Raw genomic sequence first — 27667 nt, forward strand, 5'->3', positions numbered from 1 at the left:
AGTTGCTAACCTCCCAAAATAAATAATGTCCTAGTCACAGATGATTTTACTAGTAAATTCTACTAACTTTTAAATAATAGATGACACCAAATGTTCTAGACCCTCCATACCCTCATGAGGAAGCCAGCCTATAATTGATACCAAAACTTGACAAAGGTAACACAAAACATAAATCACAGACCAAACGTACTTATGGATATCAATGTGTAGACTCCCAAAAGTATATTAGCAAACAGAGTCAACATCACATAAAAAGAATAGATATATATACCTCAAGAAGATGGGGACTGGTCCCGTGGCCCAGTGGTTAAGTTCGCATGCTCAGCTTCTGTGGCCCAGGGTTTTGCCGTTTCGGATCCTGGGTGCGGTCATGGCATTGCTCATCATGCCATGCTGAGGTGGCATCCTACACAGCACAACTGGAGGCTTTCACAGCTAGAATCTACAACTATGTTCTGGGGGGATTTGGGGAGAACAACAACAACAAAAAAGATTGGCAACAGTTGTTAGCTCAGGTGCCAATCTTTAAAGAAAAAAGACATAAGCACCCCTATGTTCACTGCAGCATTATTCACAATAGCCAAGATATGGAAGCCATTTAAGTGTCCATCAACAGATGAATGGAAAAAGAAGATGCGATATATATATTCAATGGAATACTACTCAGCCACAAAAAAAGAATGAAATCGGGGCTGGCCCCGTAGCTGAGTGGCTAGGTTTGCACGCTCCGCTTGGGCAGCCCAGGGTTTCGCGGGTTTGGATCCTGGGTGTGGACATGGCACCACTCATCAGGCCATGTTGAGGTGGCGTCCCATATGCCACAACTAGAAGGACCCACAACTAAAATATACAACTATGTGCTGGGGGGATTTGGGGAGAAAAAGCAATTAAAAAAAAGAAAGATCGGCAACAGTTGTTAGCTCAGGTGCCAATCTTAAAAAAAAAAAAAGAATGAAATCCTCCCATTTGTGACAACATGGGTGGACCTAGAGGTATTACACTAAGTGAGATAAGCCAGACACAGAGACAAACAGTGTATGATCTCACTTGTATGTGGAATCTAAGAAGAAAACAAATGAACAAATAGAACAGAAACAGATAGATTGGTGGATGCCAGAGGGGAGGGGAGTTGGAGCGGGGTGGGTGAAACAAGTGAAGGGGATCAGGAGGTATAAGGTTCCAGTTATAACATAAACAAGACATTGGGATGTAATGTACAGCATGGAGACTATAATCAGTAATGTTGCATTAACTTTGCGTAGTGATAGATGGTAACTAGACCGACTGTGGTGATTATTGCTTGACATACACAAATGTTGAATCATGATGCTGTACACCTAAAACCAACGTAATATTATGTCAATTATATTTCAATTTAAAAAAAGAATAGCACTCCTTGATAAAGTAAGATTCATATAAGAAATGCAAAGATGACTCCATCTTAGGAAATATATCCATATAATTCACCATATTAGCATTTAAAAAGAGAAAAATCATATGATCATCTCCAAAAATGCTGCAAAAGTGTTTGAAAATTTCAACCATTCTTGATTAAAATGCTTATATGATCAGTTATATCATACATATATGATATAACCAGAAAGCCAATGCTGTCTAGGGAAATACTAGGATGTCTACCCTCACCATCATAACCAACCATCACCATTCTGGAGGTAATAGCCCATGAAATTAGACAACAGTAATAAATAAGAGGTATAAAAATTGGATTGTAAAGATAGAGTTAAGATTAATCATTATTTATAGATAATATAACTATACACCTGAAAAACTCAAGAAAATTACCTGAAAAATTATGACAAGCATCATGAGTATTCACTAAGGCAATTATTAACACAGTAAATTAAAAAAAAATCGTTAGCCCTCCTATTAGGGAAGCTATATGAAATTGCCCAAATTTAACTAACTTTTTTTGACTTATAGAAATGGCAATTTCATATGAGTCAGGCTAACATATACAAACTACCACCACTGAGGAAACAATGGGTAAAAGAGGCCATATATGATGGCCACAAAAGAGACAAAATGCTTCAGGATAAAATTAAGAAATGTTCACAGTCCATACAAAGAAAACTTTAAAAAACTACAAGGGGCACAAAACAAAGCTTGAGTGGAAAAGCACGCCCTTTTTAGACAGGAGTCTTCAGCGTCAGAAAAGATGTCTGCTTCCCTCCAACTAATCTAGCAATTTAACATAATCACAATGAAAACACTGAGAGAAATTTTTTAGAAGTAAAAAAACTAATTTTAAAGTTCTTAGTGGAAAACAAAAAAAGCTTCAAAGTAATAGTCAAGAAGCTTAACTTAAAAAAAGAGGGATTAGGGAAAACCAGCTCTACAAGATAGTATTAAAAAAAAAAATTCAACTGAGTAAATTTAAAAATCGAATTGGCTTTTAGCTTCTAGCATGCCATCCAGCAAAGAGAAAGGAGCTCTGGAGAGCTGTGCACAATGGAAGGCTTGTATAGGCACAGGGCTGTGGGACAAGGAGGAAGAGTGGATTGTTCCAGGCAAGGTGCTTTCCTTAAGGGAAGGCAGGGGTCTATTTATTGGCGGGTGACCTCTCTAGTGCAGACCAGGTAATTCCAGACTGACTGGTTAAAGGTTACATTCCTGGGAGAGGCTGAAATCCAACTCGGTTAGGTATGAAGTCTTGGTTTGCTGACGAGGGGCTGGGTGCCAGGGCGTGTGGTGCTAAAGTTTCCATCTCGGCCTGCCATCTCTTTTTAAACAATAGTACAACAGTATAAAACTGCATCTAAACAGTGCGCTTTGTGAACAAAGTCAATGGAAATAGATTCCAGAGTCCAGAAATAGACTTACACATGAAGAATTTTAGCATGATTAAAGTGGCATTTTAATTAAATAGGGAAAGGATTGATTATTCAATAAAAAGTGGTAAGACAGGTAACTGAGTGAACATGTCAAACAAAAAATTCCATATACCAAAATACATTCGAGATAGAGCAATATATTGAAATGTAAACAAACTAATTCATAAAAGTGCTAGAAAAAAACATGGAAAGATGTTTATGAGTAAATACTCAGGAAGTTCTTTGGAGAGAGAATTTGGGAAGTTCTTTGGAGGAAGCAAGTATTTCAAAAGTCTCAGGAGAAATCACAAATCTTAAGAAGTCTAATTTCCTGACTAGCAGTTGGAGACTGGGTTAGCTTAAACCTCTGAGAGTTTACTCTGAGAGGAAGCTTTGGGGAAGTCCAAGCACGTCGTTTGTGCCTGCTTTACACTGATGATACATCAACGTGTAGACTATTTCACAATCTCATTGTGCAGGCCTTGAGCAGAGGGAGGTGTGACCAGCTGCCAGCTGGGTTACCTTCTCCTTGGAAATTCAAAAGAAATTAGCTTGAGTTCTTGGGTCCCTCCTTAGGGAAGTCTGGGTAAATTATGCATTTTCCATTCACCTCAGAATCTGGAGAATTAATTTCCTTTATCAACTGTTCTGCCTCACAATGTGCTGTTACTTTTCTGCACTGCTTTGTCCCAAGTGAGGAATGTCAGCCATTGACCCCTCAACCTCCCTTGAATTACCATTCATACAAGGCATCTGAGTACACGGCAAACTTGACAGAAGTGTGCTTCGTTTCCCTCCCCGTTCCAGTCCTTTCACATCTTCCCACTTGAAACTTACCAACGTTCTAGGGGGCTGCTCATCAGCTCAGTTCTCTTTATACGCAGAACTATTTTGATCTTTTCTAGGCCTGCCTTTGAATATCCCAAAACTCTATCGTGTTTTGCAAAACAGTGGCTCTTCTAAGGGAATGTGAACCTTGAGCCTGCAAGGAGAAGTTCTGGCACAGACTTTTCTTTTTGGCCTTTGTGAGAAGTGGGGAGCAAATACTTCCCCACTGGCTGGGAATTATTGTTATATTGTCTTTAGAAGGTAGAAGTGGCTACAGTTTTGGTCTCACATAGTTTGCTTCTTCTCCCTCATAGAAAGGACCAGATTTCATAGCCATCTGGGTTACATTTTTCCCCTTGCCTAACATTATTCACTCCATAAAACAAACAATTCAAAGGTAAAACAAAACAAAACAAGAAACTCAGTATGCAGTTCCTAGGTCTGTGAGAAAGTGCTCCATCTAAATCCTATTAAGCATATTTAAATACTATTCCTGAAATGTTTGGGCCACTCGACGACTAGGATTCATGGGCTAGGGTTATGATCTTAAAAGTTATTTAGGTTATTAGGTTGACTTAAAGTCATCACTGACCGACATGTCAGTTACTGAAGTTCTTTCAGAATTCTGGAACAGATGGTCAAATCATCCTACGTTTAAAGATTCTGATCCTTTATTCTCCTAAATGTCTGGATAAGACACTTCTATTTCCTATATTCTACAATCTCCCAATGTCTGCCTCAGGGATAATAGTCATATTTATATTGCTCAATACTCTTAAAAGAATAAGGAATACTTACATTCCATGGTATTTAGAGACTATGGTATAGAAATTTATCAGAGACTATTCTTCATATTATTTTATTTCTGCCATTGGTGTTGTATTGTTTGTTGTTTCCAAAAAAACCCCGCCTTCACATGCATACAATTAAAAATTCAAAAGGCACAAAAGACTCTATAGCTAAACGTGAGCTTCCCTCCCACTCCTGTCCCTCAGTTACTGAATTCTCTTCTGCAGGCGAAACCGCTCTCCTCACCGACTGACTGCCCGGAGTAACTCAGAGGAGGGGTCTCCGCAGCACTTGTTCCTCTTTTAGTTGAGAGAGTCAATTATCAACCACCTTGTGCAGACAGGGCAGGAAGTGCCCAAGAGTCACCTGTGCTTCATTCTAACATTAAGATCTCTGCCCCAGAAGGAGCTTAGCCTTAATTCCTTAACATGTGATATATGTGGGAGCATGTTTTCAAACTGCAACTGCGCTAGTCAATATCCACCTCTACATGTGATGACGAAACTTGCCTTTTGAATATTCATTCCCCATCTGAAATAAAAGGCCCCTGCTTTCCCTTGCTTGGAAAGCCAGGGCTTTGGAAATGATTCCCTGTGGTCTCGTTACTTGCTGCAAATAAATTTTACTTTGTGTGACAACTACTTCGGGTGAAGGCTTTGATTTCAACTCACTGAGAAGTGAACCCACTTTGGTTTGGTGACACCAGGACTAGTTTCTTATCTTCCAGAGGTATTTTATACTCCCCTCTCCAAGAGTGCACCTCTGTACACTCTACATTCTATATACACTGTTCTGTAGTTTGGGTTTCACTTAACCATAGAGTTTGGGGATTGTTCTATACCTGTGCATTGCCTTATCTTATAAGGCTCTTATAAGGATTGCCTTATCTTTAACTTTTTTTTATCTTTAAGCTGCACATGATTCCCCTTTATGGAGATACCAGCATTCATTTAACCAATTCCACTCAATGGACATTTACATTGCTTCTAATCTTTTGCTATCACCAACAACTCTGCAATGAATTACTTCATGTGTAGGTAATTTTGCATGTATAGAATATTTGAAGGATAAATTTGTAGAAGAAAATTGCTGAGCTAAACAGTATGGGTATTTTCAATTCTGAAAGCTATTGCCAAATTATCCTCCAGAGGGGTTATGCCCACTCACGTTTCCACTAGCACCGTTTGAGAGTTCCTGTTTCCTAGCACCCTGACCCACACAGCATATCAAGCTTTCGAACTTTGTCAGTGTTATAATAGGTGAAAAGCAGTTTCTCGTACTTTTAGATTCTTTCACTGAATGATTTGAAATGTCAAATTTATCGCATACTATTTGTCTATCTGACCTATTTCTGGACACTGCTCTCTCATCTCTCCCTACACTATTACACAGTGGCTTTACACTATGTTTTACTCCACAAGTCAGTCTCATTACCTTTATTGCTCTTCTTTTCCCTAAGGCTTTTCCTGTCTATTTTTCTTATTTTTCCTATGTGACTTTGAGAAATAGTTTGTCTGGCTTAAAAAAAATATCCTGTTGCACTTTTACTGAGATTGCATCACATTAATAGGTTATTTAGGGGGACTGTTCCCTGCTAAAGCTATCGTCAGGAGCTTACCATTTCTCGTCCCTATCTTTTGAGTTGTGTCTTCCTTGTGCTTATAAAAATGTCTTAAATAAAACGTTTTCTTATTAATTCTTCACAGCATTTTTGGAAACAGGCAGGGAAGGTAGAAGATAAGGGATTAAACTGAGATTCTATTTGAGAGAAAGTCCTAATCCAGTTTACATCTGCTATTTGGTAAGGTCTCACTAGCGGATTTTATGCAAATTCAAAAACAAAACAAACTTTTCCACCAAGGATTAGATTTTCTTACTGCAAAAAGCTAGCGATACATAAGCACAACTCTGCAGTGTCTTTCCGGTGTATTTCCTGTGGCCAAGCACAGTGGAATGCATTCCAATAGCAAAAGAATTCTGAAACCAGAGTTAGCTTGAATGCTGTACAATGACACCCAAGATCTTGCCCTACTTCCTAGATTTTCCTTGTTTGGTTTTTTATCAAGTTTGATCATGCCTGGGAATTTGCTGAATATGGTACTTGGAACAGTGACTTTCTGAATGTGACATTGAGATCAATGGCATTTGTCTGCCAAAGGGTCTTTGGACTATAATTTTCAGAAATACTGGAGTGGTAACTCAGTTCTCCACCGACCTGGTGCTCAGGAAGCCCTGGAACAAAGGTGCAAACAGGAAGGGCAACTGGTGAATTGACTATGGAAGGTAAAGATCTTGAGGGAGAATGTTCTTTTGTGAATATTGAGTTACATACCTGGGCACTCTGGCATTCCAGCTGGAGGATCTTCCAGGCTTTAAATAAGTGTCTAATGAATTTAAAAGCTATCTTTAATGCTGCCTTTGATAAATGGCCACTCACTAAAGGTCAACCAAGACTTGATCAACAGTTGATTACCTGCAGCAACCTGGGCACTTCCCCCCATCAGCCTACTTCTGCAACACGGGGAGAGCTGAAAAGGAGCCTGCATACGTTACTGAATTACTTAGGATACAGTATGTGTTGACATACATCTGAGTGTATTTTTGGATTACATTTCCAAAACAAATATTGTTTTCATCATTGTGTTATAGTCAACACTTTGCCCCTCAAACCCATGTGTAATTAAGAGCTGATGACTGCAAAAAATATTTTACAAAGTGTACAGTAGTACGATATACATACCTAGGTAATGTCTGAGGTTTCTTGCTACCACGTAAATGAGAACAGTCTTTACTTAGCCCTCTGCAACAAAAAGACTACTGTGTTCTAAGAGAGAATGTTATGCAAGAATCTGAATAGCACACAGTTTACTGAATGCTCAGACTGTTTAGTGACATACCAGAAAGTAGGACAGAGGCTAAAAGCAGAAGTGTGGGGCAAGTTTTAAGTAATGAAGTTAAAGGCACGTGGCTGATGAAATATTTAATTATTAAAGTGGAGACCAGCTTGTAAAATTTAGCTAGTGAAAGTATAAAGATGAGCTGTGAACAGGAGAGCTGTTTAATTCAATGATTTCACTGGTTTGTTGAGCATTGAGAATGTTGCCAAAATCACTAAACTAGACCTTTCCGAACAGAGAATGGCAATGGTGTGACAGGGTCAGATATCACTTGCCTTTTATCCCCACTATAATGGTAACACTTCGGGCTATAAACATTAATTATTTAGACACAAGAAATTAATGAAAGGTGAGACAAAATGGGCAGCAAAAGGAAACTGTTACAGTAAACTAGTATCCTGCATATCAAGTTAGGAGAGCATTTTCAAGTCTAGGAAAATGACATACAAATTTCCTGATTATCCTTATATTAATAGAATCTGTTTCAACCAAGTCATATGAGGAATACTTTTTATAAACATGACTGTGCTCTGAAGTTTGAAATTTGCCTTAAGTATTACTAAATTCTGTGGTTACAGGACTCAACAAATCTGAGATAAGTGGAAATCCGAGTCTGACAAGTCTCTCAGAGAAAATAAAGGGAATTCTAGCTCCTTTTGATGAGAATTTTTCATTTAAGATTTATGGATTCCTTAGTTAGGGACCTTAGTACAGCTGAGGACCTGAGCGCCTTTATACAGAGACAGACATATATATTTATATACACACACCTACGTGTATATATATATATATAAATAATTGTTCTAGAGAATTGTCTAAAAGATTTCAGGATCTGAATTCTGGAAAAGACTTCACACCATTAAAAATGTGGTTCCAGGATGATTATAATAGATTACAATACAGGATATTTTCAGCCTTCTTTAGCCTGGGGAATGTGGATTGACAATTCCCAGGACTACTTTATTCCTAGGTAAGAATATTTAGCTGCCATACGTAGTGAAACGAATACAGGTAAGATAATACGCTTTGGGCAGTTACTCTGTCGAGACGTCAGCCATTGTGCTCACAGCCCTGAAGGAGGCAGAGGAGGATGTGTTTACTTCGGTTTACTCTTCTCACGAAATATGCTCATTTCTATTTGACTTGCAAGCATTGTGGTTATTTTTACCAGCAATAGAGACCAGAAGCAGGGGAGTGAGCTGGAATCTTGACTGAGGTAATGATTCTCAGGGCTCTGGCTGCAGTTGTTTGTGTGGAGTCTGGCCCTGAGTCCATTGGACTGCCTGCCCGCACGCTGCACTGGCAGACGCAGCAGAGCACAGGCTGAAGCATCCACGCACTGCGGCTCCACCTCGTCTGGTAGTCGCGAGACCATGGTCTGGTTACTTAACCCTGTGTCTTGGTTTCCTTGTCGGACGATGAGGGCTAACGATGGCATTTACCTTACAGAGTATTGTGAACAACAAGTGAGGGAAAAGGTGTAAAGCGTCTAGAACAGTGCTGGGTAAAAGTTAACAATGATTGCAATAAAAGCCACACGATTGAGGATTTAATAAATTTGGCAAGCTAGTAAGCTTCCAGCCCTACATATACAGATGTATCCTTAAATCTGTTTACAGTTGAGAGGGGAAAGAATGAGCAGAGAAACCTCTGAAACAGGTGGTGGTAGCAAACCTTTACAAGCACAGATCTAGCTGAGAATTCCCAGTTCTCTGACTTGGCGTCGCTAAGAGGAACCAGCTCAGCCCCCGAACAAGACACCCATCTTGTTCCTGTCGCCCAAGTAACTTTCCACGTCACTGCCTTTGTGAGCAGTTCTCGCCCAGACTAGTCCTTCCGCTTCACTGTGCTCGGTATCCTTTCCCCACAGAAGTCATCTTTAGCACAACTTGTGGGCAGTCAACTAGCAGAGGCAAAAGTTTTGTGTAAGGACTGATCTTGAGGCGCATTTATATATAGGTACACACTGGCGATCCTTAGCCTCCAAAAAAGTTGCTGTCCCAACAGCTATTTATCTAAAGTTGGGAATACATTCCCTTCTTCATAAACAAAACACAACAAAACGTTACAGTGTCTCTGACTAAAAGCAAATTAATTGACCAACTACCATTTCCCATGAACTCATCTTTTCCACTTTTGCTTGTTTTCCCTTCCATTATGTTTCAGTTGCCGAGAGAGTAAATCCTAAGTTACCGTCTGGTATAGAGAGAAAATAGTCTGCAGCTGGAATTGGGAAAGCACTGGGAATTTTTTCTTCTCTAATTATAAATGCAGTGATTACTGACTTCCAAGTAAGTAAAAGTTCAGTAACGGGGGAAAAATAGAACACATTCCAGGGTGCAGGGACAGCAAGTGCAAAGGCGGAGAGATGTGAACATGCACTGTTAGGTTTAGGGAACAGAACATGGCAAGGAGGAAACACTTCTTGGTCTTTGCAGGACACAGCCCCTGAGTTACCATGGGGCACAAGCTGGGGCGTGCCTGTAATTATAAAATCTAGTCAGGCATTTTCATTGGGCACAGGTTAATGCAACAATCAGTTTTTAAAATAGTACACCTAAGATGTATTTTCAAGTTCATCCTGACATACTTCCCGCTCTTCTGCCATATCCCAAAAGCTATTAATTTTGCTTTCTTTGGTTGTGGAAAAAGCAAGGCCATTTTGTCTGAGCTTCTTCGTTCCTGGCAGGGTTTGCCTTTTCTCCAGGCTTCTCCCAACTCAGCAATTCCCATGAATTTTGATCACGCAATTTTCCTACTAGAATGTAAACTTCATGAAAGCAAGAATTTTTATGTTTCTAATTCATGGTTATTCCTAGCACTTAGACTAGAGCCTGGTACACAGTACAAGTCTAGATAGAGTCCAATAAATTTAAACACCCATGATGAGGTGCCCTGTGCAGGGCCCGATGATGTTTAACGTATGCTCCCTATTTTTAAAGAGCTTGCAAACAAGTGGGAAAGGGACATGTAATCAAACTTCAAATCAAGCAAAAGGAAACCAGTGCAACTACTGAGGTACATACTGTTAACGGTGGGGGGGGGGGGGGTGCTATGGACTGAAAGTGTCTCCCCCAAATGCCTATGTTGAGACCTAATCCCCACTGTGATGGTAGCTGGGAGGTGATTAGGTCATGAGGGTGGGTAGAGTCCTCATGAATGGGATTAGTGCCCTTACAAAAAGAGATCCCAGAGAGCTCCCTTGTCCCTTCTGCCATGTGAGGTTGCAGTGAGAAGATGGCAGTCAATGAGGAAGCGGACCCTCACCAGACACCAAATCTGCTGGTGCCATGATCTTGGACTTCCCAGCCTCCAGAACTGTGAGCAATGTCGTTTGTTTATAAGCTGCCCATTGTACGGTATTTTTGCTATGGCAGCCTGAATGGACTACGACAGGGTGCTCACAAGCAGTTATTAATTTCAACTAGAGGATGGAGGAAAGAAAAATTCACAAGACATTGTCCTCAAAGACAAAATTTCCATTAGGGCTGTGGAGGTTATTTTTGGTTGAATGATAATTAATTTGAACTCTTCTGGATCCAAGAAACAGAAACTCATCTCAAAATAGCTTCAGCAAATAGAAGGAACGTATAACTGGGAAATCTGGGGTGGCATTTTCTTCAGCTCTCCAGGAGCTCTTGGCCCTGCTCATGTGTCCACTTCCTTCTCCCACACAGATGGACATAATCCATGTTGCAGATGGCTCCAAGCTCATATCACACCATGAGCCACTGGATTATACTTAAGAGCCATGGAAAGTTATCTGCAGTTTGGGGCTAGCAAATAAAATCCTATGGAAGGCCTCTACTTGGTCTAGTTTGGGTCATGCGCCTATCTCTGGGCTAATCACTGTGGCTCATGGGGTGGGAAATATGGTGTGACCTGAATCATGTACCCATCACCTGACCGTGGTACAGACATTGCTGTGATTGAGCTGTGTTAACAGGGGCTCATACAAAGCAGAACATAATTTTAACCAGGGGTGGGAAAGAGTTGCAAGGAGACTTTTATAGGATTGGCTGCCTATGAGAACAGGGAACAGGCAGGGTTAGGGCGGTACCTCATAAGGAGATGGGGAGGAAAGGACCCAAGAGGAGAAATAGGATGTTGGGCAGACAAACACAACGGGTAGCCACTACAGTAACTAAAATGCACGCATTCTTAAACGAATGGTGCACAGCTTGCTGTAATAGAAATATGACTGCTGAGGCCAGGCAGTGGGAGGTCAGGCAGAGGAGTTGGGTTGGGCTAGGTTGTGGGGAGCCTCCAGTGAAACTGGGGTCGTCAAAGGGCTTCAATTGAAGGAATGTTGTGATCAGACCTGTCACTCTTTTCTCCCTTTCTCAGAAACAGCCCCTGGGCTAACTTTTCTGAAACATCTGAGCTGTCAGATCATCACGACCACATACCAAGTCTCTTTCCTTCCCAACGTTCGCCTTTCTTTCTCCAGTCCACACAACTGTCCCACTTCAATTCTATATGTCGTCCTACATCATGGCCATTTACTTCCCAATCCCAGATCAGAGTATCAATTCAGGGAATTACTTTTGTCCAGCACTGAAATTCCTAGATTCTTACAACATACATCTAGAACCTACTTTTCTGTCACTCTGGCACCAAACAAAGGATGTGGGAGTGAGAGGTTAAGTGGGAATGTAGTAGCAGTTGGCCCCAGTCTGCACTGGTTCTTGGAGTTAATTTTCTATCAGTTACCACATGTTCAGATTAGTCTGAAAGATAACTCTTGAACCCTGGACTCACAAGTTGTGAATGGATTATACGCTCCAAGATGAGAATGTCTCAATCTTCTCCCATGCACATACTCTATCCTCTGATGTTCTCGAGGAAGGAGTGTGCCACTGTGGCCACCAACCCTCCTGGTAAGAGGCAGTGTGGGTGACCACGGCTCACGAATCGCTAGATTTTAATATCTTTCACTCTTCATAAACTTTTTGGGAAGATTACCATGAACTGTACGGGATCAGAATTGTGTTCCCAAGAATGCTTAGAAGAGCCTACTCTTTGAGGTTGTTTAACGTGGGGCACAGCTACATGCTTCTGGTGAATGAGATAATGAATGGATCAATTCAGCAAGAGAAACACAGTCAGTCCAGGAGAAAACTACATTTACCTCTCGCTTCCTTGAACTATGTGCACGCACTAGTTCCAAAGAAGAAAAACCAAAACTGGACAATCTAAAATGAAAGTTATGGTTTTTTGTTTTTTGTTTTTTTGCCATCCAAGCTGATCACTGCAGAGATAGAACAGGACTAATGCATCAGGAAAATTGAAGATGCTAAGAAAACTACCCTGCCTCGACTATTGAACATGAGAGGCAACAAAAGAAAGAGAAAAGACAAAGGTCAGCTTCCAAGAGTTTTCCTGCAGTCACTGACAGCCCCTGGTGCTGTGTGGGAGCCTGAACATGAGAACAGGTCCTGGACGCCGGAGGGGGAAGCGACGCACGGCTCTCAGGGGAGTCACAGTGCTGGCTGCTTCTGAGAAATCTACGTAGGAGCAAAAAGCAAAAAACGCCCCAGACTCTTACTGGCAGAGTTTGGATTTATTATGACAGCCTTAGGACCAGAAAATGCTCACAGGGAGTCAAATATTTTCAAAGATGAAGCAGAGATGGTAGTGTATGTGGGTGTAATCAAGGAAAGGTATGAATGATGCTCATCCAGGAGAAAGCATTAAAGCTGAAGTACTAACACACTTGTTTTTCATCTTACTCCAACAGAAGACCAGATGTAACCTTCCTAAATAGCGTCCCCACATGCCCTGACAACGGTAGGGTGGGGAGGAAGTGAGCTGTACCCTGTTATGCACAAACGAAAAACCATAAGGTAACAGACAGTACTAAGCTCATTCCCCCCTATTCAAATACAAAGGCAGAGGAAAAGTGCATGCTACGTCTCTGCCAAGAGACTATTTTTGGGGAAAACACACACACACACAGAGCAGCAAAAACTCTTCTATTCTCCAAAAAGTACAGTATTTAAATTTTAAAATTTCTATTAGTTAACCTGTGATGGAACAGTTTTAGAAGGGATCTATCTACTTGTCCTGAATTGATGAAAGGGCAACATATAAACACTATGGAAAGGAATACCAAATATTCAACACTGTGCAACTTGTCTCCCTACCAAGTTTGCATTTGTCACCAGAATGGACAACTAACACCACGTTTCCTGGGTATTTTGTGTTTTTAATTTATTTAATTTTCTTACTCTTTTGCTTTTCTTTCTCCAGGATCTTGTGAATCTGAGATATGGAAGGAAGTCTGTCCAGGCCTGGCAGGTCACTCTTTTATGAGGGCCTGGAAACAAGGTGACCACTGGAGACTCAGGCTTACAGCTATCTGTTGAGAGGCTGCAGCACAAACAGTGTCAGGTCACACAAGAGGGTGGGGAGTGGGGACAAAAGACACAGAGAGCTGGTTCCTGTCCTTCAGTAGTTCCCTGTTAACTAGGGGAAGGAAAGAGGCAGGACGGAGTAAGACACAGCTGGGACTCAGGGAGCCAGGTTCAAATTCTGACCGTCTTTGGCTGGCCATGGGATCTTACAGGGTGGGAACACCCACTTGTCAAATGAAGGAATCAATCTCTGTAAAATGCAGGGATTAAATGTGATCAGCATTTCTCTAAGAATATTCCAATAAACATAACTCTGGTTAGCTAAGTTTGGAAAAACTGCCCCCGCCCCAGCACCAGATAGTGTCACACTGCACTGAGTGCATCAAAGGCTCCTCACGTCCTGCTGTAAAGGAATCTTTAACTGCATTTCTCAAACTTACTTTCTGAGACAACAGCTGTTAACATGTGCAGAACACGCTTTGGGGAATGCCCTCCCCACCCATGCTAGCTTTAGAAGTCTGCCTTGCTAACGGGGCTGGCCCTTCGGGACTCCACCTCTTCCCTCCTCTGCTGTTGTGTATTCAGTCCACCACTGAGCATTTGGGCTGAGCCTCACAAGCCACCACTCAATGCCGCCCCTCACTTTACTTCTCATGAACTTCATGTTATTTAAATGCTCACATGAAACTAAAACAGAGTTGGGCTATATAACCTCTAAAATCTGGACAAAGCCTGAAATTTTAGGATTCTTTGAAAATGATCACCAATACCCAACTGAAACAGGATGTATATAACCAAGATGTTTCCACCACTGCACTAACATTTTCTAAATGAGACCTCAGACGAAATTCCATGCCCCTGCCATTGTGCACACTGCTCTAAGCTCAACACTGCATCTCCTTGACAACTTCCTTTTCCCTTGACCAATGCAAAAGAAGAATGCAGGGAGACAGCATGGCTGTATTGGCTCCCCAGACCCATCCAGAGGTAACAGAGCTCAGGGGAGTGCTTCCTGTCAAATCTGCTCTTTGTAGGCACAGCAAAAGGTTTTTATGTAGGCAAATTATTATAAAACATTAGGAAACTATACGTATTGCCCATAACCATAAAAATATTTTAATCTATGTGTTTCAAATTGAGCCAGAGTATATCATCCAATTCCTGGCAGACCATGAGGCCCCGGGATGACAGCAGAAAATGGATTAGACACAATTTGAGAATAACCACAAGTCAACTACCCTACAATCAGTTTAGTCACATTCTAGTTCTTTCTCCAGTGTATGACTGCAGCCTCTTTCTAGTTCTGCCTTGACTCTTCTTTAACATCACATATTCCTTCTTCAGTCCCATGTCCATAATGACAAAAGATTATTCAGGGTGGCCCTGTGGCTGAGCGGTTAAGTTTGGGTGCTCTGCTTCAGTGGCCCAGGGTTTCGCCGGTTTAGATCCTGGGCGTGGACATGGCACTGCTCATCAGGCCATGCTGAGGCGGCGTCCCACATGCCACAACCAGAGGCACTCACAGCTAGAATCTACAACTGTGTACTGGGAGGCTTTGGGGAGAATAAAAAAAGGAAAGAAGACTGGCAACAGCTGTTAGCTTAGGTGCCAATCTTTAAAAAAGGATTATTCAAAAACAATTTTAAGACATACAAATTAGTTTTCTCAATTGTCCAAATGCCTTATTCATTAGTAGCTGAGAAGACAGAAATATTAACCAACCCAATTAATTAAAAGCAAGTCAGGGGCTGACCCCGTGGCCGAGTGGTTAAGGTCACATACTCCACTTCAGAGGCCCAGGGTTTCCTGGTTCTGATCCTGGGTGCGGACACGGCGCCTTGTCAGGCCACGCTGAGGCAGTGTCCCACATGGCACAACCAGAGGCACTCACAGCTAGAATCTACAACTATGCACCAGAGGGCTTTGGGGAGAAGAAAAAAAAAGCAACTCAATCATTTTTCCTCTCCTGTAGGCCTTAATGGTGCAACCTCTAGGTTTGGTCTGCCTCCACTTTAAGTAGCTCGCGTTCCGTCACAGGAATGAACGCTGGAACTGGCTGACGAGAGTGCACTGACGATTCTTCTGTCTACTCTTTGGGAGGATGCAAAGCTGGGATATGGTGTGTTCAATGCCATGAGGACCAGGACGCTTCAGTTCCCAAAGAGGAAACAACAGAGAAAAAAAGAGAATGAAGATGACTGTGTACACATCACTGTCTGAGGCCTTCAAAAGAACATATTCAGGGTGAGAATTCCCAAAGATTGACAGATGCTGTTTAATAGAAGTAAAATGTAAGATTCCGAAGGCTTGCTTCACATTTGAGGAGTAGTTATTGGGAAACCCGGTACATTTTGTAAGTATGTTCTAAACTACAGTAACACTGGATTATAACATAAGCATGGTTACCGCTGAAAATAAAGCTATGAACTAACAACAAAAGGCTTTAGCAAAGCCTAATTTTAAAGTAAAAATAAAGCAAGATTTAATCCAAAAGATTCTCCTTATTCTAAGTTTAAATAACTCTTGGGAACCTAAGTGGATTAAAATCGAACGATCTGCCCAGTACTTAGAAGAATCATCATAGCGTGTACACAAAATAGAGAATAAAATTTTAATGGTATCAAAACCAGAGCTTTTTGGCCAGTTTAGTACTTGCTGAAATAAAGCTGCAAAATGTTACTCAGTAACTGACTTAGCTTCTAAATCAAGCCAGAATTACACATATTCTGTATATTACGTTAGTATATACAAGTACATTCCGTGATAACATGCAGAGACATGGAAACAAGAGTACTGTAAAGTCAAAATCACCATCTCTATGGATGAAATAATGAACTGAAAGCAAAACAACCGTCCAGTAATGCAGAATATCTCATTTTGAAAAGGCGGTTTTGAATGTTGCTTTTTCAACCATTCAAATAAACTCCACATGGTTAAATTTGATTTTTTCTCAATATGAAAAAAGGGAAGCAGACATATTTCATAGCTATGGGAATATGTTTCTTTTTACTCAATATCAAATTAAAAGGTTTGATAGACTTTCACTCTTAGGTGAAAAGGACTCTTCACACCGTAGTGGTTAAGAATGAATCCCTTGGAGCTTGTAGGCATTTGAGTGTCATACCACCCACAGCAACATATGCTCAGGTATCTTCAATGATCCAGTCATATGAGACATGAGTTTAATATTCCGAGAACTAACTTAGACCTATGAAATAAACAGGGTATGAAAGTGGCCCGAGCTCACAGGACTCTCTGATCCGACAGAGACTGCGTCAGCGCTGCTAAGATCTCATCAGAAGCCTTTTATAGCACGGATTTCTTAGTGAGTCACATATTTGGTCACGGAGCCTTGGGATCTTTTTAAATACTAAAAAGAAGTGCTTTGTTATGTTGTGCAAATTCAGTGAAAGGCCAAAATAGACAAGAGGACTGATGGTGCTGAGTAAAGCTTACAGGTAAGCTACAGATTTTACTATCTTATAAAGAAAGGAGTAGGTGAGATGTGCAACTGACCAGCTTTGCTCCCAGTTTGACAGTGATACTGGGAGGCCAAGAAAAATCCTTGCAAGATAAGCAAAGACAGCACCTTAAGTGAAACCTGGTGGAAGCTACTCAGAAGTGAGGGTTGGTTGTGGCAGAGATGGCTACAATCCCCTCTAGTAACTCCTCCTTTGTGGGTGAGAACCCAAGAATGTATAAGACAGGAAGGGTAAAATATTGGCTTCAGTCATTTCTCCAAATTACGAATTGCAACTACTTATTATTGTTTGCGAACTAAGAGGTCACACATGAATTACTAGTGGCTTAAGAGCATATAAAAGAACGTGGTCTGGCTTCAATCGGAGCTCTTCTGCTTTGCTCTGTAATCTAATTCAGGACACTTTAAATGTTTTGGTGCCTTAGTGTATTAACATGTAACATGAGAAAAACTTGTCTCAAGGAGCTACTACATAGATTATTGAATCGTAAAGCACTTTGAGCTCCTCGGATGAAAAGCACTGTGGAAACAATTGCAGCTGAGGAAAATTCTCCCAATGCCTTGGAATCCTGACCTATTGTGCCGTGTGTCTCAATCATGTTTTCTTAAACATTTTGAAAATAAAATTTGTTAGTGGAATTCTATCCCTTTATATATTTTAATTGTTTGGCACAAAGATTTTTATATATTTAAAATAGCTGTCACACTCCCTACTCCAAAGTAGTTTACTAATTTTCCAATAAAGTTAATGAAATGTACTCATTATGGAGTACTCTGTCAAGTTCAGAAAACTTTTACTTCTTCTGAGGTACATGTGATGTAATATAAAGTTAATTTTTTCCCAATACAATTGAGCTAGTGTTATTTGTGTGGAACTACAAGTTTATAATGAAAAATTACTCAAAGTATGCCACACTGTCTACATATTCATCTGAAGAGTACAAAGATGGAGTTCTGAGAAAAAAGACAACACTGTAGAAAATAAATATGGTTCTTAAATTGTTCACAGGAAACATTTAAAAAAATGCAATGTTTCATAACTTAAATAAAGCAATTAGTCAGAGGTAATAAATTATAAATACAGTAGTTCAAACATTTTGTTTCTTTTTTAGCAGTTTTTCCAAACAAGTTAAATTCAAACACTTTCAATCTGTCATACTCTTCTTTCAAAGGCATTTTGGAAATGGAAGCTTTCCTAGAAATCCAAACAATGATACCACCTCCTGATCTTTACATAGAACACACTGGACCTTGACCGTTCTAGATTTCTAACATACTTTGGTTAATACATTAGCTTCAACCCATTAATATGCCTCTATATTTGGGAGAGATTAGATTGTGATTTATAACCCTGCAGTTCACCCAAGCCTGCTTCACTTCTTGCTTGATTCTCTGCAGGGGTTTCTGTCAGACTGATAATTAAAATGATGAAAACCGTAAATAACTTCTTTCGGACTGAAAAAATGTTTTGTTTTTAGAATAAAATAAAGTGCTTTTAAATTCAAATATTTCTTGCTCTAAACAAAATTGGAACATACTTAAACCTGAAGTCTCCATACCTTGACACACATATTTTAACAGAAAAAAATGAGTTTTGGGCCATTAATGTCCTTCAAGAGTTCAGACAGGATCTAAACTGGGTTTTGCATTGTTATTGTGCTCATGCTTGTGCATGAAGGTTAAAAGAAAGAGGGCAACATCCAAGGATGACCAATAGGCTGTGTGCGAGGTGACAGCTGACCAATAGCGGCTCTCCACGAGGCCTTCTCTGAGCTCAAAATCGATTCTGTGATCCAGTTCCACTGAAAAGAAAAGGAGTCAAACAAATGAATACGTATGACAATAAGATAGTGTCTATAAAGACTTACTAGAGTTGAGAATAACAATTTAACTAATACAAGTGATTCTCCTAATTTTTTTCTTTTTAAGTGACTTTTCAGTTTAATCTTATGGGAAAAAACACTCAGGGCCTTAGTAGCCCAGGATTCTATTCGGTGGAGTCCTTTCCTTTGCAAGTCCAGATCAATATGGAATATAAAGGAAGAAAACAAAAACATTCACGTGGCATCAGAGTATATTTGGAGTAAAGACTCTCGGCTCAACTCCTGGCTTTCCCATTTAATCTGTGTGCCTAATGGGTAAAGTAAGGAAAACAGCCCTCTTGCGCAATCACGGGCCAGGCTTACACGCCATGATGCCTGTGAGAGGGCCACAGGGTGCTCAACGGCTCCGTCATGGGGAGGCCCAATACAGCAACTGGCTCTCTGGGGATGTGCTAGAAGACCAGCATCTCTTCACAGTCCTAGAACATTTTCTTCCCCACTTGGCTGAACTCCCCAAAGGCAGTATGACCCACCCTAGCCTCCATCCAGTCAATAGGGCCTACCCTGTGCCGGGGCATACAGGTGCTCAGTAAATGTCTACTCAATGAAAGCACCCACTGGGTGGCGGGAGGAACGGGGAGGAAGGACTGCATTTGTAACTGCTGTCCTCAAACACTTCAGTGAATTCAATCAAGTCTTTTCTAAAACCCACAGAAAGTGCCTGCAATATCTGTTAGAGAAAAATCATCTTAACAAAAGAAGGCTATAGGAGAAATGCAATCGATTCATTTAATAAATCCTTAGCGACAAAATACATAGAAAAATATTTTGATCTTCAGAAACTCCTTAAAACTGTCAATGACCCCTAGGGTATTTTGAAGGGTCTATCTTAAAAACAAAAACAACCAAATCACCACCACTCAGACACTCAGTCTGTTCTTTGTTCAGAATGCCAGAAGATGTGAAAAGTAAAAACTGGCAAAAATTAAGGATGTTGGAGAAAAAGTTAGGTTTTGCTTTACACTGGGAATTCGGTAACCCTTCATAGGAAATCACATCTCTCTGGAGGAGGATTTCATCTCACTGTTTAGCTAATGCTTATTTTAAACAGGTATTTTGTGACAAGACCAAAAATGCATATACAGCTGTTATTTTTTTATTCAATGGTGCTTTTCTGACAAGGAATGTCCATCGATCTCTATACATTTTCAGATAAGGTTCACACTTAAGCAGCAGAAATACCAATTAGCTTGTAAAACACCTATAAAATATACGACATAGGCTTTTTTATAAAGTTTTTTGTAACTGCTATTTTGCTCATTTATATTACGATAAACTAATCCACAAGAAGTCAGAAGTAGCTGGAATCCGTATGTGCAACTGTGGGGTAGCAGTAATGTCAATCTTTTATCTTTCATATTCCATGGGACATTTGCGTTAGATTTCTAGCTACATTCTGGCACACGAGACAGGAAGATGAAAAAGAGGAAACTGGAACTCTCAAGCATGATGAAGAGGAGTCAAGGTGAAGTTAGTTACTAAAAAAAAAAAGGGAGAAATAAGAGGAAAACCAGAAGAGATGGGAAACATATGCATTAATACTGGTGAAGACCACCAAGCTATAATTTCTAAGAATTCACTTTCAAATGCCACTGTAGAATGTCTTCCTACTCCAACAGTCTTAAGCTGAATTGTTTTACAGGTAAAGAAAAGGAGATTTTTTTCTGTTATAACAAGTGTTACTCTTAACATGCTATTATGGCTGTGCAACACTGCCTCTCAAACACCAGACACTGAAGTGCTAAATTTAATTATTGTCCTATGACATGCCTTTGTTGTTCCTGCCACCCACAGGAGCTTTAGTCAGTGTCGCTAACTAGACTGGCCTTCCCTACCCCTATTATCTGTCGGTTGTCCCCATCAAAACGGGAGTTAGGCAGCCAGCTTGTCCCTGATGAGCCTGTTTTAGTCTCTTGCCTTCCTTAAAAGGTTTACCCCAGGCAGTCTGGTTGCAGGTGCAGCAGACCCCACAGGTGTTGGTTTGCAGGTGGATGGATGGAAGCAGGGGCGCCTATGTCTCATCTTCCCTCCACTTTTTATGGAGATGGCAGAATTCCCAAGGGAGTGAGGTTCTACGTGGCAGCACCAGTCTCTATGTGCTGTGAGATCTGTTCTTAGCCAACGTTGGCCCAAATCTACATGGAGTTGCCTTGGATCTACTTTCCCATTAGTACCATTTCAAGAATGGGTGGTGCCACACAAATTGGTAGTTTTTTTTGCTAGTTTATCTCGCTGAGTTAGGTGAAAGAGAAAGGGGAACATAAAGCCATCACTTTGTCCTCCTTTCTCTCTCTTGAGTGCCTAAGTGCTAGAGTTTCTCTATCTACAAAGAAAAGAAGGAGATTCCTGCACAGTTGAAGAGAAGTAAAAATGAGAAAAAGACTGTGGGATTTTAAGTCAGCAGCAGTTTGCTTATACTGTTTTAAAACATGGATCACAGTTGTCCCTTGGTATCCATGGGGGACTGGCTCCTGAACTCCCCGAAGATACCGAAATCCGTGGATGCTCAAGTTCCTTAGCTGGCCCTCTGTATCTGTAGGTTCCGCACCTGTGCATACAGAGGGCCGACTGTATTTTCTTCTCTGGGGAGTCACACATACAGGCATACTTCCCCTCCTCATGACCCAAAGTGAATCCCTGCAATCTACATAGTGTCACCAGTCCTGTGCTTTCATCAGAGAGTCCTTTTATGCACAAGGCCTGTCAACATGGATATAGTATTAAAAAGATAACATGTGAATAGAAAGTAAGCATCTTAGTAATATGTGTACTAACTGGACAGGTTTCTACCATTTAATGGAAGCATCTTAACTTCCCTGGAGAGAAATTTTCAAAAGTGCAATAAATCTTAGAAGTTATCTTACTTGTAAGTAATAATTATGGTCATAATTGCATGATTTCGGCTCTAGGAAGACACCAAGAAAAATACTTAAAGTAGTAGTGAAGGAAACCCTGTTTCCAAATGACTGGTGAAGGATTCATTTGTAATAAGAAAGATTATGCTCAGAGTTCTTGTTGGTAAGGTATGTCTTCTTATTTTTGTGCTGCCTCACGGTGACTATACATTTCAACAGGGTAGGTGTCTGACATTCAAAGAATGTTTACATTTTGTGAATTATCATAGCTCCAAATGCATCTAAGAATATTCTCCAGTCATCCTTTATTTGAAAAAAAGTAACAAAAAATCCTAAAATGAGTTTTACAATCAGTTGTCATACTTGCCAAAAAAAATTTCCCAACACTAATCTTCCCTGAGAGACATTCAAATACCTGATATCTGACCACACGTGGGCTATGTGGGTAAATATAGGTTCTGTGGGTAAATTTTGAATACAAACTAACTCCAAGAGACGGCCAGATTTGTTGGACCCTCTTCAATCTGGTTTAAGAAACTTTATTCAATCATATTCAGAACCCCCTTCCCTCACCCATGGTTCTCGTCAAGAAAACCATCTTCTGATTCTCAGTATACCCACGCTTCCCACCTCTGTGCTTCTGCTTCTGATGCTTCTTCCCCTGCAATGTCTTTTTGTCTGCATGTCCAAATCCTACTTCCACAATGCCTTTCACTATTTCTCCAGGTGAAAGTATTTTCTCATTCCTTAGAACCGACAGAGTCCTTTACCTGTGCCTCCGTTATGTGCTTCATCACATTCTACCACATATTACAATTATTTATGCAGTTATCTACCTTTCCTAGTAAAGTACATGCCCTCTAGGAAATTTTTCATTTCTACAGTAGCATTTAACATCTTTATGGGCAGTACTGAAGTCTGTTTCATCTGGGCATCTTTTCTACTGACTACCCTGGTATGTTGGCTCATGGTGAACACTTAATACAATTGTTGAATGAATAAAAACAAGGGAGGAGAAAATAGAAGCCATATACACATGACCATCTGAACCAGTGTGGTGTAGCTACGGTTAGTGGTCTAATTGCTCGGGCAGTTGGGATCGCTTTAAGACAGTGGATGTAAGGCTACTTGAATGCAGCACCAATGTATGAGTAGATTAATTTTCCTTTCTCCAAATAAATATACAAAAAGCACAGATCCAGAGATTTCTTTACAGAAGTGAATAGGACATGAGCAGGGACCAGAGAGAACATTCATGTAAGATCACTTCTTAAGTGAAATCACTGAGTTAGATCAATGCAAACTGTTGCCATGGAGCAAAAAACCCCAAATCAACTTGTTATATGAAAACATTATTTTGAAACTTGTATCAAGCAAGAATTTCTTTTAAAAATAGAAAAAAATTAATGAAAATTAGCAATTAAATACAGAAGTTATAAAATTAGATGCAGTTAAAAATCCAAAGAAAAACCTGTAACATTTTTTGTTAAGACAAAACCCAATATTAAAGAAAAGGCAAGAGAGAGGAGCTATGGAAAAAGAAATGAGAAGTTAATGATAAAAATAATTTTAAACTGCTAAGATTAATCTTAGTGATACATTTAGAATCTGCTCAAAATTAGGAGACTGAAAATATCTCTTGCATCCAATGATACTAATTTTTTTTAAGCAAACCTACCCCTCAACAAAACATTAAATATTTGTGTTGAAACCAGCTATCAGCTATGGCATGCCTATGGCCCTACCTGGTAGCATCCGACATCTGAAATAACTAGGAATGAGACAATTCTTTATGCCATGACACCCTTTTACATCTAAGTGTATTACACCAAAAGCAGAGTGAACCTCTTTGAAGCCTCTAGTCCTAAAGGACTACTGTCCAGTATTGTCCAAAGAGAAGAAAGTAAGCAGCCTAATGCTTTTCTCCCCTCTCCAAAGGCCCTTCTTTGTAGGAGTGTACAGGAACATCATGTATTCTAGCATATTAAGTGGCTCATCAATACTTGGGTTTCATGATCACTACCATTTAAGATAAGAAAATACAGGAAGGAAATACATATACTTTACAATGGTAACATTCAAGCTGATCTCATAGAAGAATTGATCCGGTTTATCAATGAGCAGAAGAACTCTAGGCAGTTCATTTTCACAATACTCTGAATGCTATTCCTGACAGATACCATACCGAGGGCATTATCTTTATTCTGCATTACATTTTCCGGAAAAAGAAGTTGTGGGAGATTAAAGAACGATTCTTGAAGTCTGAAATCTGTGGAAAAAAAACACAAGATGCTGTAAAGTGTCGGCTGATGGTTACAAATGGCCTTCAGGTGCAGTGGCCAAAAGTTAGAATAATATTCCTAAACATGCTGATTAAACCTAGCATACACAAAGCAGCACACACTGTGGTTCTTGTGAAGAGCTCTTACATGGAAAATGTAAGCATAATTAACTTTGAAATATAATGTCATAATCTGTTAACACCCAGATATCCCCAAAATTTATAGCTCATTTAAGTTCTAACCTAGAGGCAAAACAACGCTAAAAGAATTCATAATATGTTAGAAATACAGAGGCCAAGAAATGAAACAGTGAAACTACTGGAAATAAGCCTAGACTTTTCAAAAGAAATGAAGAATAGCCATATAAGATATTTCAGCTTGATGATAATAAAATGGTCTCAACTGACAACACATCCTTCAAAGAGAGAAACCCTGATTACTCATGAATTCAAAATCTGTGTCCATCTTACCCTCAAAAAGCGAGAGAATCAAAGTCGGCAGCTTCAGAACAAAGATTATCGAGAAGAAATGAGGCAATCAATGTGAGCAGAAAGAAGGAAGGAAGCCAAAGTCACCAGTCACAATGACCAAATTCCAGAAAGAAGATTGATGGAAAGAAAGGTTTTACGATTTGCACGAAATAGCCAAAATAGCACTCACGACAAGAATTTGTCTAAACAGGAGTACATGGAAGAGTATATTACTGAAGCAAGTCCAAGAATTAGTAAGGCAAATCTTGGGAATTTGATTTAAAAGATAGACTTCTACTGTAGTACTACTCCAGTTTTACTAGTTACATCTATGTCTAGAGATGAATATGCGTAACTAAGACTCATGATTAGTTCACATTTAGTTCGGAGTCCGTAGTTGACAAGGAATTAACCATTAGGACTAAGAAAGAATTTATATGCAAGGATGACAGAAAATGCGTTTCGTTAGGCTATCAAAATATAATGATGCAATACAGCTAAGCACTTCTACTGACTGTGGTCCTAAAAGAAGAAACAGGCTACTCTACCATCATTTTGAAATTACTACCTTAAACAGTAAAAACTACTAAAAATAGCTTTCGTCTCTCACATCCTATAGATTCTCTCTGTATGTCTTCATTACCCTTTTCTGGGGCTCAAACCCTCCTCTGCTCTTCTTGTCCCCTCACTCACCCTAACATTTACTGGCATCATCACTGTGCATTAACATTATAAGGAACTGTGACTTTTTACCTGCCATTTAACAAAATTCTTTGAAATTATTTTTCCTCAGAAGTTTAGATTTCTTTTGACATCTGCATGTCACAACAGCATTTTCTATTTTCACGAGCACATTTCTGATATTAAGTAGAAGTGAGAGCTTAAGTCAGCAATGGTATAGGAACTCAAAAGAAAACTGAAATATTAATTTTGTACATATATCAAAGTCTAAAAAGAATGTTGTAGACAGTGTTCAAAAGGCTTGCAGCTACAAAATTTTCAGCACTCAGTCTGACACAGACAGGATTAAGTTAAAAAATGCTATTGGCCCAAATAGGAATGTCCAGGATAATTCATCCTGGAGTATGGTTGACTGTGGAGAAGGACCCAGCTTTCAGGGCTATCACTCCTTTTCAAGTAAGTTTTATGGATGGGAATTGATGCTGGTTATTTTAAAATTTAGAGTAGCAGACACAGTAAGTAAACAAGGCTACAAGTATCTGAAATGAAATCCGTTTAAAACCTTTTAGAGAAAGTTTTCCTCTTGCTATAGTTACAGAAAGGAAATAACTGGTTTCAGAAACTACGTTTCCTCATATAAGCCAATGGAAAAATAGGACTAGACTTCTTAGTCTTATTTTACTGGACACTTAAAATAAGGTTCAAGTTTAGACCCCTGAAAGTAAATATACACGAAGTGTATTACTGTTTGACTACTATTTGAGATTTTAAACCTTATAAATGCACTGGCAGAAAACTAAGCCATCCATTCACTCGCTCGTTTCTTGAGCTCCCACTTCACCTGAGGTAGGCGGAGAGGACTGGACGCCACACAGTGGATCTAAGACAACTGAAGCTCTGAAGGTTGCAATGAGGTTGGACGAAGGCATTCAGGGGACTACCAGCAGGACGGCACTGGCTCAGCATTTAAAAAGTGTCAGGGGTAGACACAGCATAGGTTTAAAGCAATTACATGAATTTTTAAGGCTGAGAAGACTACATTTTAAAACATCTACTTTGTAAAAATTAGGGGTGCTTACCCCAGATAGATTTGTTTTATGCTTGGTGTTTAAAATGCCTGTCCCACAGGGTCCTGATTAATAACGTTCTCATCTATTAATTCACCAATGCAGAGTAAAACTGCATTTACCTGGGGATTATTCATAAAAATGTAAGCAGAGAGAAACTATTTTTCTTTAAAAGCTGAAGTATGCTTTAGGTTTTAGAGCTGGCCGCTGGTGTTGATATCATAATCCCCTTTGCCCTTCTCAAGTGTTATGAAAATACAGTATAAACTTAAGGAAAGAACTGTGTGAACTAACATGCAGAATCAAGAAACCCAGAACTGCTGTGTGGAAGGGTCTGTGTTGCCACAGTGGTGGCAGCAGGCGAGGCAGCCGGCTTCTTCTCATCTTCTAGGGAGTCTTTGGATGTCTCAGACGGCTGTGATGCAGATGAGCGTCCAAATCTTGAGAACAACATTCCTCCGAGCCCCTTTCCAATGCTCGCAGCCCCTGCGTTTCACAAACAGGGCAGTCACTCTGCTGAATTACACCATGTAGCAAGCTGAGAGCACCACCCACAATCACTGCCAACTGGCAGAGGGACCAAGCCCTAGTCACGTTGTTCCAGGGTGGGAACGTATCAAAAAGACAACTTACACTGTAGGTTTCTAAATAAAAATGGTGTTGAACAGAATGAGAGCTGTACCAACTCTAGGAATACAGCTTACAAACAAAGGAATAAAGATTCTATGTATTTTATTCAAGTGATCATTGCTTATTAAAGGGTTCAGTAAGATTAAAAACTTTAATTAAAAAACCATGCCACTGACATCGGCATATATTTACCATTGACATACTTACTACTAAAATTAAGTGGATGATAATCTGTGATATGATCAAGTAAAGTATCAATGAGTCCAGCAGATAAAGCCTATTTATAGTGCCATCTTGTGGCATTTTACATGAAGGCAACTTACAAGCAAAAGCAATGGACAAATTCAAGTTTCACATAATTGAGCTCCAGTGCTACACCAAACACTGTGGCTTGTCCTGGAGATCACTCAAAGGGGAACTAAGTCTCCTTGTTGCCCTCAGGGAGGACACAGTTTAGAGATTTTTGGAATCGGATCAGAGAACTGGCTGGCTAGGGCACCCTTAAAACTTAAATATTGCCTCATTTCTCTGAGGAGGAAGCAGAGCATTAGAAACTGTGTGACTTGCCCACTATCTCTCAGTCAGTGGTAGGGCCAAGACTGAAAGAGGGACTTGAT

At 40.0% G+C, this 27667-nt stretch overlaps 1 protein-coding gene across 6 annotated transcripts in view; it reads right to left on the minus strand.

Annotated features, from left to right (window-relative positions):
* Positions 1 to 16298: 16298 nt before the first annotated feature.
* Positions 16299 to 27667, minus strand: part of DDHD1 (DDHD domain containing 1) — an 85369-nt gene continuing 74000 nt past the window's right edge. For 3 of the 6 annotated variants that reach the window (XM_046647137.1, XM_046647136.1, XM_046647141.1), the window contains 3 exons: positions 26715 to 26906; positions 24106 to 24189; positions 16299 to 18984 (listed from right to left, as the gene is read on the minus strand). In XM_046647137.1, coding sequence (XP_046503093.1) covers positions 18803 to 18984; positions 24106 to 24189; positions 26715 to 26906 — 458 coding nt within the window. In that variant the 3' untranslated portion in view covers positions 16299 to 18802. Of the gene's footprint in view, positions 18985 to 23987; positions 24190 to 26714; positions 26907 to 27667 lie in introns of all 6 variants that reach the window. The other 3 variants (XM_046647139.1, XM_046647142.1, XM_046647138.1) reach the window with 2 other exon arrangements.

This window comes from Equus quagga, chromosome 20 (genome assembly GCF_021613505.1).
Source record: "Equus quagga isolate Etosha38 chromosome 20, UCLA_HA_Equagga_1.0, whole genome shotgun sequence".
Lineage (NCBI taxonomy): Eukaryota > Metazoa > Chordata > Mammalia > Perissodactyla > Equidae > Equus > Equus quagga.